At 50.5% G+C, this 14,534-nt stretch overlaps 1 protein-coding gene across 1 annotated transcript in view; it reads right to left on the bottom strand.

Annotated features, from left to right (window-relative positions):
- MUC4 (mucin 4, cell surface associated) overlaps positions 1–14,534 on the bottom strand; it is a 69,548-nt gene that overhangs the window by 9,653 nt on the left and 45,361 nt on the right. The window contains exons 7-19 of the mRNA XM_010834414.1: positions 13,812–13,976; positions 12,942–13,097; positions 11,487–11,617; positions 9,412–9,500; positions 7,055–7,228; positions 6,754–6,891; positions 5,869–5,988; positions 5,105–5,313; positions 4,118–4,208; positions 3,534–3,701; positions 2,918–3,019; positions 2,049–2,282; positions 810–947 (exon numbers count right to left, since the gene is read on the bottom strand). Coding sequence (XP_010832716.1) covers positions 810–947; positions 2,049–2,282; positions 2,918–3,019; positions 3,534–3,701; positions 4,118–4,208; positions 5,105–5,313; positions 5,869–5,988; positions 6,754–6,891; positions 7,055–7,228; positions 9,412–9,500; positions 11,487–11,617; positions 12,942–13,097; positions 13,812–13,976 — 1,915 coding nt within the window. The remainder of the gene's footprint in view (positions 1–809; positions 948–2,048; positions 2,283–2,917; positions 3,020–3,533; positions 3,702–4,117; positions 4,209–5,104; positions 5,314–5,868; positions 5,989–6,753; positions 6,892–7,054; positions 7,229–9,411; positions 9,501–11,486; positions 11,618–12,941; positions 13,098–13,811; positions 13,977–14,534) is intronic.

Consider the following 14,534-nt stretch of genomic DNA (forward strand, 5'->3'; position numbering starts at 1 on the left):
GTGTCTTTTTTTTTTTTTCCTTTGGCCACGCTGCACAGCTTGTGGGATCTTAGTTCCCCACCCAGGTTTGAACCCAGCCCCATGGCAGTGAAAGTGTAAGAGCTGAGTCTTAAACACTGGACTGCCAGGGAGTTCTCTGGGCTTTGACTCTTGAGCCAGATCATGGTTACAGGCCTGAACTGGAGTCTTCACACCATTTCCTGCGAAAGAAAGATGAAGCTTTCCTTGGCCCAAGCACAGAAAAGCAGACAAGGAGAGACAAAGTGAGGTAAACACGGTTGACAAACAGAAAAATAGTGAGAAATGGACCAAATAAAGGTTTTGTATTTCCTTAAATCTTGTTCCATGTGATATCCTTCTCTTAATAGATAGGCAATGTTTTAAATTTAGTAACATATTTCAAGACTGAGATGAAATGAATCTTTGAATAAGTTGTATATGCCCAGAGGCAATCTAGCTAGTTGGCCAAATCTCCATAAGCCCATCACTGCTATTCACTGGCGATGGGGGGCGGGGCACCTATTTTTTTTTTTCCAAACTTGAAATCATTTTAATTAATTTATTTATTTTTAAAATTTATTTATTTTAATTGGAGGCTAATTACTTTACAATATTGTATTGATTTTGCCATACATCAACATGAATCCACCACGGGTGTACACTTGAATTATAGTGATCATGCCTAAGAAATGCTGGTCCTGGATATTCCAGTGAAGAAGTGACATGAAGTTGCACAGGATATAATAATGCAAAATTACCCAAAGTTTGACTCTGACTTTATCCGCTAACCCCCAGCCAAGTGTTCTTACCAAAGAGCTTGAAGTCCGTGCAGTTTTCTCTGAGGGTGAATGTGATGTCCTTAGCGTCGCTGGTGTAATTAACCACTGTGGTCTGTCCCATGTAGGCTTTTATCACATCAGGACCCTTGATAGAGGGTGGGTACCGATCTGAGACACAAAGAAGGGATGTGGGGTTTAAGGCAGGATACTCCCTTACCTTCTGGGCCATCTCTTTTCAGTCCTCTAGCTTGCAGGAGGCGTTCCTCAGGCTGGGACCCATCTCCAGAAACAGGAGTTAGTCTGTGCACCAGCTCACAAACCCATGAAAAATCAGGCTGTGGTTGTATTGCCCAACCTTCTTCCCAGACAGAATTTATTTCAAGTTCTTTCCTGATCAGAGTGCTATGCTGGGTGTAATGTGAAGTGAATCAGAGGACAGCGTTGTTCAGACTATTGAGGAGTTTTACATTTGGAAGAGGACTGAAAACCACGAGGGTAACGTCATCGGCATTGTGTTTGTCAGGAATAGAGAGGGAGTGTAACCTTTTCACTGGCCTCTGTGTTTTGGAGCCCTGCTATTTCCATTTCATTGTTCATTCATTCATTCAGCCAGTCACTTAACAAATATTTATTGAGCACCTACTCTATGGCTGGCACTGTTCTACGTAGTGAGGATGCTGCAACAGACAAATAATAAAAAAAGATACCTACGAAAATTAGAAAATATGTTATTAACAGATAGCTATAGAGGCTAAGGAGGAAAAACAAAACAGGGAAGGCAAATAGGAAGTGTGGGTGAGTGTGAAATTTTAGACAGGTTAGCCAAGAAAGACACTGCTGAGAAGGTGACATTTGAATAGAAACTGGAAGGAGGTGAGGGGCGCCAGGCACCTGGGGTAGCCTGCCAGGCAGCCTAGGGCAAAGCATAGCAGGCAAAAAGAACTGCATGTGCAGTCTGAGTTGGTAGGGAGCCAGGCATGTCTGAGGAATACAAAGAAGCCAGTGGGGCTGGTGTGGAGGGAGTGGGGCTGGAAGTCCTAGGAGAAGAGTTTGGAGAGGCAATGGGGTCAGACTGGATAGGGCTTTGAAGGTCATCATTAAGAACAGAGTGAGCTGGGAAGTCATGGGAAGGTTTGAGTAGAGCAATAGCTTGAGCAAAACAATCTGTTAAATTTTACAAATGTGTAGCTCAAAGGAGTGTCATGGAAGGCCGTCCCCTTATCTGTGCCCTAACTCTGCACACACCTCCCCAGGCCTCACACCACTTACTCAGGGTAGTGTTCATCTGCTGGTAGATTCTAAATATCGCCCTAGTGTCATTTCCGAGCTTTTCGCTTCCTGTAGCCAGGACATCAAAGATGCATTGATCATCTCCATGACAAGAAGAGGTCAAATTTTTATTCAGGGGTGTGTTTCGCAGCAGTTGTGAAAGGAAGACAGGGGTGAAGCTGGAAGGCAAATGGTCGTCCCTCTTGCCAAAAAGGCTTGTTCCGTTGATTTTCCCTAAAACACATTATTTGATGCAATGATGGTGGCACCAGGGTGGGGCTCCAGCTATATTCTGTTGTGTCTACCACTTGTGTGTGCTGTGTGCTAAGTCACTTCAGTCATGTCTGACTCTTTGTGGCCCTATGGACTAAAGCTCATCCTCTGTCCATGGGATTCTCCAGGCAAGAATACTGAAATGGGTTGCCATGCCCTCCTCCAGGGGATCCTCCCAACCCAGGGATGGAACCCCTGTATCTTAAGTCTTCTGCATTGGCAGGCAGATTCTTTATCTCTAGTGCCACCTGTGTCCACCCCTTACCCTTGCTTTATATAGTTTGGGATTGGGGAGGACAGAGTGACTTCCAGATTCTACGTCTGGAAACCCCTGCTCTAGGGAGTGAGGGCCACCCACCTCCCTCATCTTCTCTTCCAGGCTGAAGCACTGTGGGTGGGATGGGAATGGAGGGGACAAATCTGGGGTGGAGGGGACAAAGCTGAGGTGGCACCAGCATCCCCAGGTCTCTTCCTTTCTACTCCTCTCTCATGAAGGACAGAGGTCTCGCTCCCATAGGCCTGAGGGGGACAGAACAGCAGCTTCCTTCACCCGGGACCTGCCCCATCTGCTCAAAGACCCTGAGGCCCAGACTCACAGGTCATTCCATAGTGGAAAAGCATCTCCTCGGAGCTCCTTTTCGGTACAGTGGAGCCATTGGGCATCCTGAAGTCATCATCTGGGTTGCCGTTCCAGAAGCCTGGGGGACAAAGCAGGACTCAGCCACCCTGGGAGGTGGCCCTCCCTTCCCCAGGGAGTATCCAACAGGGCACAGGGAGATGTGGGGAGGAGTAGGGGGCCTGGGAAGCCTCTTTCGGTGGCATCTGCTCTCTGCTCAGGAGGAGGGGAGAGGACTATAACCTCAGAGCCTACCCTCTGCTTCAGGGAAAGGAGGAAGTGGAGAAAGAAGGAAGGGAACGTGGGGGATGAAAGGAGGGTGTGAAGCCCGAGGGAGGGAGGGAGGTGGGGGAAGGGCGGCTGCTGGGCCCCATGCTCTCCAGAGCCCATCCTCAGTGGCCCCTCGGCTGCCCCAGGCCTGCAGCTTAGGGAGGCTGGGAAGTGAGCCTCAAAGGCCGCTGAAGAGGTCCCACCTCCTCCTCCGCTGAGAAAAGAAAACTGTACTCGGGATGTCCGCAGGTGCACTGGATGGGAAGCTGCCTGTGGGCTGGGGATCTGAGCTCTGCTCCAGAGGCAGAGTGCTGCCCACTCCTTACCCATGAGGCCTTCAGTGTGGTTCTGATACCCCTTCGAAAGGCTGCAGGAGATGTGGAGGATGTTGGAGATAGCGAGCACGGAGATGGCCACAGCACCATCGAAACTGGCTGATACCGTGGAGCCGTGGTGGGTCATTATGACTCCAGAGCTGTTGAAGATCTCCTGGTCTAGAATGTTGGGAGACAAATGAGGAAAAAGCCAGTGTTGGAGCCCTGGAGGCCCAGGACTTGTCAGCAGTAAAGTTTAAAGATGCAGAGAAGAGACTGAAAGCAGCTGGGAGATGCCCGGCACGGTCCTTCTCCCACTGGAGAAGCACACTCACAGGACATGCTTGCGGCCCATCCCACCCTCTTCTCCCTGGGGACTGAGGAGGAGGCCCCAGAGAAAGGAGAGACGTGAAGAGGGAAGTTTAAGGCCTGGCTCCAGTGAAGAAGTTGCTCCGGCACAGCTGCTGGAGGGACCGTGGGGTGACGACCATGCTGCTCTGCCCCAAGACCACTGCCTTTCCACCCCAGCACCCTGCTCCCCAATGCTGGGCACCCCGCCGACCCTGGCCCAGGGAGGCAGGAGAGGCCCAGCCTACCTTTTGTATCTTCACCGTTAGTCTCAAATGCTATGGTCTGGTTATTGAGCTGAACATGGATTGTGTTATTGGGCTTAAGGAGCCATTGAACCTGGAAGGGAGTTGGCAGAGACCTCAGCCCAACCTGCACAGGGCTGGAAACAGAGGAAGGAGCCTGGGGCTTGGACGATGGTGAAAGTGATGGGGCGTGTGACCATGAGGTGATGCTAGCTACCATGCATGAGGGTGTTTGGCCTGGGCCAGGCTCTGAGCAAGATACGTTTCAGAGATTAGCTTTTAAATCTCACAGCAGCCTTGTGAGGTAGGTAATATTATTATCCCTATTTTACTCTAAGGAATACAAGGTGCTGGATGTTGTTTCCTCAATCTCACAGGACCTTAAGCCAGTGTCTCCAGGGTTGACTCTTTATGTATATTAAAATACAGTTGATTTACAAAATCATGTTAGTTTCAGGTGTACAGCACAGCAATTCAAACATACATACATACACAGAATATATATATATGTAATTCTTCAGATTCTCTTCTCTTATAGGTTATTACAAAACACTGAGTAGAGTTCCCTGTACTATACAGTAGGTCCTTGTTGGTTATCTATGTCGCTTCAGTTGTGTCTAACTTTTTATAGCCCCGCCAGGCTCCTCTGTCCATGGAATTCTCCAGGCAAGAATACTGGAGTAGGTTGCCATGCCTTCCTGCAAGGGATCTTCCCAACCCTGGGATCGAACCCACGTCTCCTGTGGCTCTTGCATTGCAGGTGGATTCTTTACCGCTGAGCCACCTGGGGAAGGCCTATGTTATTTATAGTAGTGTGTATTTGTTAATCCCAAACTCCTGATTTGAACCACTGCTCTGGCAGGATGCTTCCTCACTGCCTCTAGCCCCTTCCCTTCCTCCTTCTCTTTTTCCACCTGGGCCTTAGTCTCCAGCTGAAGGTCCCTGAGCTAAAGGCATTGTGTGAGGGGAGTGCCCCCACCTCCAACTCACTGTGATAGGGTGCAGGCTGCTGGAGCGGTATTCAGCAGCAAAGCCAATGAAGTTGGTGGCATTTGCTGAGCGTGTCTGTGCAGTGCGGCCCTGCAGCAGGAAGGAGGAGTTTCTGTCCTGGGTCCGGACCAACAGGAAGTCTCCCAGCCCATTGAAGGTGTAATTGACACCATCCAAGGTGGTGATGTGAGGGTCCCCGACCATCCAGGCTAGAAAAAAGGAGGTACCACATTGGCAGGGCGATAAACAATCTGCCTGCCACTCAGGAGACCTGGGTTCGATCCCTGGGTCAGGAAGATCCCCCTGGAGAAGGGATTGGCTACCCACTCCAGTATTCTTGCCTGGAGAATCCCATGGACAGAGGAGCCTAGCAGGCTACAGTCCGTGGGGTCACAAAGAGTCAGACACGACTGAGCAACTAACACACTGGCAGGGCAGACCAGGGAAAGAAGGCCCTGGGAGACTTCAGCCTGGGGAGGTGCTCAGGGAGCATTTAACCCTCCCCAAAATTCCTCTTGCACTTGTGTGCCCCCACCCCATCCACTTCCTCATTAGCCCCTGATCCACCACACCTTCCCCTCCCCCAAGGCCATGGGTGAAGTCCCTCCTCTGCCACACTCTGCACACACCTCCATCTTCCCTTGTGACTACAGTCCTGCCCCAGGAAGCTTGTGCTGTCCCCGTTCAAACCCCAAGAGTGTATCGATCCCTTGGTCTTCCACTTGGGCTCTGGAAGTGGAAGGGCCAGGTCCCAGCAGCCTCACCAAGACTTGAGGGCTGGTACCCGGCGCAGCTGACCGGGGGCCTCCTTAGCTGGTACAGGGCGCAGAAGGAGGGGTTGCTGTTGAAATGGCAACACCAGTTTTGCAGCTCCAGTTCTTGGTCTGTGCAGAAGAGCAGCATGTTAGTAGAGATGGAGGACCTGCAGGATGCAGCTGGGAGGTTTGGGCAGGATGATAAGGGCAGCAAGGATGTGATTTGGAAGTCAGACCCACATGAATTCAGATCCCACTCTGCTCAACGACCTTAGGCCATGGACCAGTTACTGTCTCCCTTGTGGGCTTGGTGGAGACATGGGCAGCAAAGCCCCTGGTGGGCAGGCACAGGGTCCTTCCTTTCTTGAAGGCTGAGGGCTGAGACCCACCACTCTCAAAGTGCTGGGAGCAAGAGGCTGTGCCTGGTGGTCTGGGGATTAGGAGGCTGCTGCCTTTACAGGGAACAGATGTTCCCCTGGGCCCATCCCCATCCCCCGCTCCATCCCCTCTAGCTCCTTTGGAGGGTCTCTGCAAGAGATGACTCTATGTCTTCCCCCAGACAGCCTGCTAATCTGGGTCCAGGTTGACGAGGTCAGACCAGGCCTCTGCCACTTCGCTAGAAAGATGCCCCTATCAGCTGGGACTATGGGCCAAGTGGAGACGGGGCAAGAGGAGCTCAATCAGGAATCCCTAGGATGCCAGCTGGAAGGGATGCTGGAAACTTCCTGTTTTTACAAGGTCAGGAAATGGAGGGGAGGCAGCTGGGAGAAAACAGGGACGAGAGGCTTCATGCTGCTGGTCCCACTGCTGGTGTGGAGCCCAAGCTGGTCCCTGACAGAGAAGGACAGAGAGCTCCAGAAAACGCAGGCTCAAGTTGTCTGCCAACACACTTACCAAGTTGCCAAGGACTCTGCACTCTCCAGCCTTGGAGTAGCTCTCCCCAGGGTCCATAGCGGCAGCACACACCCCCACGCCAGGAGGAGAAGCTGCACAGCTGCCTGCTGCCTGCAACAAGCCCAGACACTCTCAGGCCTGGGCTGTCAGTGGTGGCAGCAGCCATTGCGCGGGGGTGTTTCTGGGGAGGGACGGAGGGAGTCCCAAAAGGGAAAGGTCAGGCACGGCCAGAGGGAGAGTGAGTGGGCTTATAGGGATGGTGGGAGTGCCGCCAGAGACCAGAAGGATCTGTTACCTCTGCTGATGGACTGGAATCTTAAATCCAATACTCCCTGGTTCCAGGAGCAAGGGCAGGAGATCTGGTTCCAGCCCCAGCTGGGCCACTGAGGCTGTCTCTTCAACCACTGCAGACACCGGAGACGGTAATTGGGCTTTTCCTCTCTGTGCAGCTTGTAGATCTGTAGCCCCCGGAGGCCTGGGGAAGCAAAGGAAGTAGGGGATATCCCAGGACGTGGGGCCACAGGCTCTTATTTAGCTTTAGGGACAAGCAAAACTCATCAGTGCATCCTCTGTGTGCCACTTCCTGCACTCTGGACAGTCTTCCAGGGATGGGCCCAATGCAGATTGGCTGTGATTCCCCCCAAAGGTCCCTCTGACGTGCGCTTCAGAACCCTAAACTTGGATCTTAGGGTGAGATCCTGGGACAAGTGCTGGGCAGGGAAACCTCATCTGTACCCAACTCAGAGCCAAACCCTGGCCCAAGCTTCAGTGTATTCCATTCTCCGCCCTCCTGCCTGCTACTCTAAGCTCCAGTTCTTCCAGTCCCCCCAGACCAGCTCTTCCTTATGTACCCTGTATCTCAGTGAGTGATGCCACCAGCCACACGCTCAGACACTTGCACAGACATACCAGTGGCTAAAGCAGCCAGGACAGAGGCCAATGTTCAGAGGCCAGCTGGGGAGCCACAGGGAAGGTGGCATGTGAAACAGACACCTGCTCCAACAATATGAAACTGGGGGAGCTTCCCCTGTGCCCAGATGCCATCCTTGGAAAGGGGGGAGGTAACTGGGAGAAGAACCCCTGAAGAGCGTTTGAAATTTAAATAGACCTTTAATTGTGGGCATGAGTGCTAAGTCACTTTAGTTGTGCCCAATTCTTTGCGACCCTAAGCGCTGTAGCCCGCCAGGCTCCTTTGTCCACGGGACTCTCCAGGCAAGAATACTGGAGTGGGTTGCCATGTCCTCCTCCAGGGGATCTTTCCAACCCAGGGACTGAACTCGAGTCTCTTACGTCTCCTGCATTGAAGGCGGGCTCTTTACCACTAGCGCTACATGGGAAGCCCAGACATGTAATTAACTGTAAGTTATTTACTGCCCCCCTAGCTGCCATGAGTGAGAAACAGGGCTCCAGAATACAGCAGAATTCAATAGGACATAATGTATTAGATTTTGGTCTTATTCCCACACTAAAGAAGAAATCATCAAGATGACTATAGTTTGATAAGGTTTTGAAAAGGATAGTCATTTTATGATATCTGTTTGTGTGTTTTCTCCGCAATCAGGAGAAACACACCAGATACTCTCCCCCAACACACACACGCACACACACAATCACACTGCACCCCTTATGTCACAAGCAGAGGCATCTGGATAGAAGGGCCTTAATCTGATAGGATGGAGCTTCCCTCATAACTCAGTCAGTAAAGAATCCTCCTGCAATGCAGGAAACCCAGGTTCAATCCCTGAGTCAGGAAGATCCCCTGGAGAAGGAAATGGCAACCCCCTCCAGTATTCTTGCCTGGAGAATCCCATGGACAGAGGAGCCTGGAGGCTACAGTCCATGGGATCACAAAGAGTCAGACACCACTGAGAGACTAAATCACCACCAAGCTCACAGTACAGCTTTCTCCACCAGGTGGCACCAATGATCTGACTTGGCTTATGTTTACCAGACTTTCCTGCCACAGAACAAACAGAACTGGATTTATGCTTCATGGTCCACATGGCTAATTTCTAATGCTAAAATATCTTTTGTTCTATCACACTTTGGAAACTGTCATTTCTTTCCCTTTGGCGCCCCCAGGCAGTGCAAGTCATGGAGGAGGCCCTTGGAGCCTAAAGTACTGGCCTTCTTACCAAAGTGAGAGCTCTTTGAGAGCAAACAGAGTTGCTCTTTTTAAAAATGTTTTCATACTTCTGGCTCTTAGCACAGTGTTCAGCACACAGCAGGTACTCGATAAATGGTGACTGAATGGATGTCAGACCCCCTGGAATTCCTCTCTGTAGATCCATTAAGAGATCTCATGTGGGTTCTCATCCAGCTCTGGGACAGGACACTTGGAGACTTGTCCTAACTGCCCATTCATGTCCCCGCCTCCTGCCATACCCATGTCCTCACTTCCAGGATCTGGGCCCCCACTCAGTCCTGCTGGCTTTGGGCTGATTCCAGGGAGGACACTCTGCACTGCAAGAGGGTGCAGAAGGCATGCTGCTCCCTGGGCAGTGCCCAGGCCAGATCCCAGCTGTGGGAGGTCAGATGGTATGGAAACACCCTTTTGTGGACATGCACGGGAGTTGCCCTTTGAGGACTGTCACGGCATACAGAGTGGGAGACAGAAGAGGACTTGAGTCCCTCCAGTCTGATAAGTGGTGCTTTTACCTGAGTTGGAATCCAGGAATTGGTCTGGACGATACTTCTCCCATACTGGATGGAATGTCAACTGGCTGTTTTTGAAATACCCATCTCCACTGTGGGCAAAGAAAAGAATATCTGACCTTCATCACACACAGAGTCCTTCCCCTTAGTTGGCAAGTTGCTCATTCATCCAGCGAGTCAATCAGCCAGCCACCCCCTCGGTCCAGCCAGTCATTAGTTATCAGTTGGCCCGTCAGCTATCGAGCCAGCTGGTCAGGCAGCCAGCCAGAATCACTGATCCCCTGTGCTAAGCAGGATTGGGGAGGAGGCAGATGGGGGAGGGGTGGGAGGACCTAATTTATCTCATATCTGAGCACAAACTGCAGTGAACTGGTCCTGAGACATGGGTTGAAAGCAACATCTCAGGCCTCTTTCCTGTTAGTTTCCCTTCAACTAGGTGTCGGAGAGGCGGTGCTATAGGGGACAGTTGGTGGTGCAGGTTAAGAGCTAGTCTTCGAGTTAGGAGGATCCGGACAATGTGTGTGCCACCCCACCCCCACCCCATCCCACCCCCCTGCCCAGGGGACGGTGTTTAAACCCTGCTCCAGGAAGGAGGAAAGCCCAGAGTGGGGCCTGCAGACTCTGGGTCATGCCTCAGAGCAGCCACTCGGATCCTTTCTCCTCTTTGACATGGGACAGATGACGCACATGGGCATGACACCTTCCATGGGTGCCCTCAGAATGGTGGGAAATTCCTAGCTAGTTAGATAATTCCAGTCCTTTCTCCTTCAGGGCATGTTCAAAAGCAAGTGAAAGCAGTGTAATTACAGGGACAATCCCAAACACATTCTAGGAGAAAGGCATCTACAGCAATTACCAGTAACAGTTTACATGGGACCTTCACAACCAACTGCATATGCATCATGGTTGAAAACTATTGTGTTAGAGAATGAGCCATTCCCACACTTGGGAACCCCTGTCCGAAACCACAGCTCATCCATCTCTCTGCTTTCCCTCTTTGCCACTGACCACACAAGCTGTTGGTGCCGTTGGGTGAGAGGTTAATTCTCAGCCCATCAGAAACTAGAAATTGTCATACTGAGTGAAATAATTCAGAGAAAGAAAAATATTGTGTGATATCTCTTGTACGTGGAATCTAAAAAGAAATGATATAAATGAACTTATTTACAAAACAGAAACAGACTCACAGACTTAAAGAACAAACTTACGGTTACTAGGGAAGAAGAATGGGGAGAAGGGATCGTTAGGGAGTTTGGGATCGACATGTACACATTGGTATATATAAGATGGATAACCAATGAGGACCTACTGTATAGCACAGGGAACTCTAGATGGGAGTTCCTGGATGGGAAGGGAGTTTAGGGGAGAATGGATACATGTATATGTATGGCTGAGTCCCTTTGCTGTCTACCTGAAACTACCACAATATTGTTAATTGGCTATATTCCAATATAAAATAAAAAGTTTTAATAAAGTCAGAAAGGCAGATTTCAGCCTTATATTTTGTATTCAACTTTCTGCTTTGCCACTTACTTTCCAGCTCTTTGGGCAATGACTCATCCGTTTGTACCTCAGTTTCCTTACCTGCAGAATGGATAATAAATAGTATCTCCTTCATGGGGTGGTTGTGATTGTCAAATGAAATAATGCCTGTTAAGTACTTGGTGTTGGTGATGGACAAGGAGGCCTGGTGTGCTGCAATTCATGGGGTCGCAAAGAGTCAGACACGACTGAGCGAGTGAAATGAACTGAACTGAAGTACTTGGTGTAATAAATGTTGACTGATACTTGACAAGTCAAGAGTGGTCAGCTAATGTCAATGGAAATCCTAGAAGTCAAAGCTCTGGGATTTATTATCACCATGCACGGAACTGGGATAGGAAAGGGAATGGCAGGGTGAAGCGGGATCTTTGCATTTGAAACAAAAAGAAGTGGAAACCAGAATCAGTGTGAGTCAGAAGCATTGGCGAGGAAGAGTCCTGCCCAGTTCTGGGGGACAGAGTGTGTGTGCAGTGCAAGCCCTGCTCTGCACCACCTCCCATTATTTGCTCATGGCTGCCAGCCCATCCCTGTCCTACCTGGAAAAACCCATCAGGACAGGGTTGCCTGGTCGCCCGGTCACAGTCCACTGCATCCCACCACTTTGGTAGAGAAACAGGGCGTAGGACCTGCTCCCGTCCGTGGAAAGGATGGCTTGGTAGGTGTTGGTCTGGGGGTTGGTTGGAGACAAACAGGGATGCCTGTGAGAGATCTGGGATGTCCCATCACCCATCCCACACCCCCACTCTGACACCCACATCACCTTTTCCTGACCTCTGAGAGCAAAGGCATGGGCTTAAATACAGGCAAGTTTGGAATTTTGCAGAGATTGCACCCTGACTGTCAAAGCACCTGCTGTGGTGGATTTGCCTTCTTTGTGACTTCTTTCCAGTGAGGAAAGGTAAAGGATTCTGGGCTGGAATCCTGTTAGAAGAGGGTCTGTCTGAGAAAGCTTCAGCAACCAGAGAGATTAGCCAAGACCTCAGAGAGCTGAGAGAGGCCTGCTGAGCTTCCTTTGGGATATTTAAGGATATCGTCCAAATGTCCCGTCATCCTGAATAGCACAGAGGAACCATGCAGGTGAGACTGGAGATTCTCTGAAGGCAGATTTCGAGCACTGTGCTTCTACACAGTGAGTAAGCAATGAACTTGCTGAGCCAATGAAGAAATGGGTGACTTCAGACCAGACACAAGGAAGAACTCTGTGACTGTCAGAGTGGTGAGGCCCCAGAGGGAAGGCTAGGGGGAGCACGAGGCATGGCCCCTCTCCACTGGATGCTTTTCTGTCATGAGCCAGAGTCTGGAGACAGAAAAACCTTGGTTCCAGGCCTGGCTTTGTCATCTGCTAGCTGGATGACCTCGAGCAGTTGCTTAACCTCTCTAACCATCATCTTTCTCATCTCTAATATGTGGATAATTACATTAGATTGAGCCATATAATATTGCCAATAGCCAGCCATTTGGGGGGCTTCCCAGGTGGCGCTAGTGGTAAAGAACCTGCCTGCCAATACAGAAGCCATAAGAAACATGGGTTCCATCCCTGTATCAGGAAGATTCCCTGGAGGAGAGCATGGTAACCCAGTCCAGCATTCTTACCTGGAGACTCCCATGGACAGAGGAACCTGGCAGGCTACAGTCCATAGGGTCGCAAATAGTCGGACATTACTGAAGTGACTTAGCACAGCCACTTTTTACTTATTGCATGCTCCATGTTTCAGTCTTCTAATACCCAGTGCTTTGGCTGCTGTGAGGCATGTAAGCAAAGCCCCGAAGCACCCCTGCCATGTGGTAAGTGCTCAGGAGACAGAGCAGGGGGTTTTGGAGGTGGTGGGGATGGGGGATAGGGAGGCAAAGAGGTGGGCTGGGAGGGAAGTGCTCTAATCAGCCATCTGTCCTTGACTCAGAGAGGAGTTTAGACAAGTGGTCCCTGCTTAGGATTCTAGGATGCCTGACTTCCAGGTGGTTCACAGGACATTGCCCACTGGTCCACTCACCCCGATGGTCACCTGGGCAGGATAGGCAGGGACATGAACCCAAGTGATCTTTAGCGTCCATCTGGCTTTGTAGTTTCCGGTTTTCGTTAACGTGTTAATTGAAGACTCCACCTTCTGCATTAGTGTGTTGTAGTCATCATAGAGAGTCTCATATTCCTAGGAAAAGAAGGCAGATATGGAAAAGGAAATAAGGATCCCATCTCAGTACTCCTGAGGGACCCCCATTTTCTGCTCACTTTAGTCCACCCATGTCTCCCATCCTTCCCCCTCCCAGGCTTGTGTTTTCAGTTAGTGACCTGAAGATCAATCTGCAGGGAAACATGGGGTGTTATGAAGTGGATAGTCAAGAGCCAGAAACCCAAGTCTTCTAACTTGAACTTGTGCATCTCTTAGCACAAACTGGCTCTGATGGTGCAACCACCTGCATCCACTTGTACCTCTCTGGGTCCAACAAGAGGCTCTTTAAGACACGTGTGTGCTTCTCCACATTTGGACCTTCTGCAGTGTCTTGTCCATGGCCAGGGCACGATCAGCATTTGCCTGCAGTAGCTTTCACTACACTGAGAGCTCTCTCTGAGTGGAATCATTAACCCAACCCAGGAGCACACGCAGGGGCCGTGCTTGACTCGGCCTTATTAGGAGGAACCCCCTGCAACCTCATTCCAACAGTGGATGGCCAACCCACCCAATGCAGTCTTCCCATGGTTGTGTCCTAATCTGTTTCCTCCCCACCCTCATATAAGCTTCAGTTCCCACCCCCTGATAGGAGGGTTCTGACAGCAGGAACACTTGCAAGGCCCTCCACACAGGCCTTTGTCTCTCCTTGCTGGCTGCTGGAGAACCCTGTGTGCTGAGCTTTGAAAGGCCCACCTGGTAAAATATGGTTCCCCGGCTGCTGGAGAAATCAGCATCATCCCAGAATGGAGCCACCATGGCCACAGAGTCCCAGTCTGAAAAGCCTCTAAGGGGAGGGTTGGGGTAGGAGAAAATCTGGTAGTCTGACTTCGGGAAAATGATTTGGCCATTATCTGTGAACTGAGCACAAAGGTTCCTCCAATTAGCATTCAGGGAGAGAGCATCCCAGACTTGGGCCAGCTCCTGGGATTCGTGAGGGTAGAACTTGGAGATGTCAACAACCCCTGGAAATGGATGGTCTCATCCCCCTGCCTGCTGGGAGAGCCCCGGTACATAGTTTTCCCACAAAAACTCTTCATTCTTAGGCCAGTCCTCACATCTTAAGAGCTTCCTAAGGTGGTAGGTTTTGTCCTGCTTCAGTGGCAGACCCATCCATAGACCAGCCCACCAAAGAGCAGAGGCCTCTGGGTAAATCCCCTTGGGCCCCGCCCCTGAAGCTTGTGCCATATCAGTTAGAGCTGAAAGAATTTATACTCTCACTGCATCACCGTGTGGCTCTCTCAGTGTGTCCTGGCTCAGCCCCCTCGTCGAGGGCCAAAACTGCCATTCAGCCCTCTTCTATGAGACATGAAGTACTTGGACCAAGGAACCAGGAAAATAATTACAGAAAATTTGAACAGCATCAGTCAAGTTTCCCCAAGTAGGGCTTCCTACTCAAAAAAAAAAAAAAAAAAGGGC

This window comes from Bison bison, unplaced genomic scaffold (assembly GCF_000754665.1).
Source record: "Bison bison bison isolate TAMUID 2011002044 unplaced genomic scaffold, Bison_UMD1.0 scf7180017864032, whole genome shotgun sequence".
NCBI classification, from domain to species: Eukaryota; Metazoa; Chordata; class Mammalia; order Artiodactyla; family Bovidae; genus Bison; species Bison bison.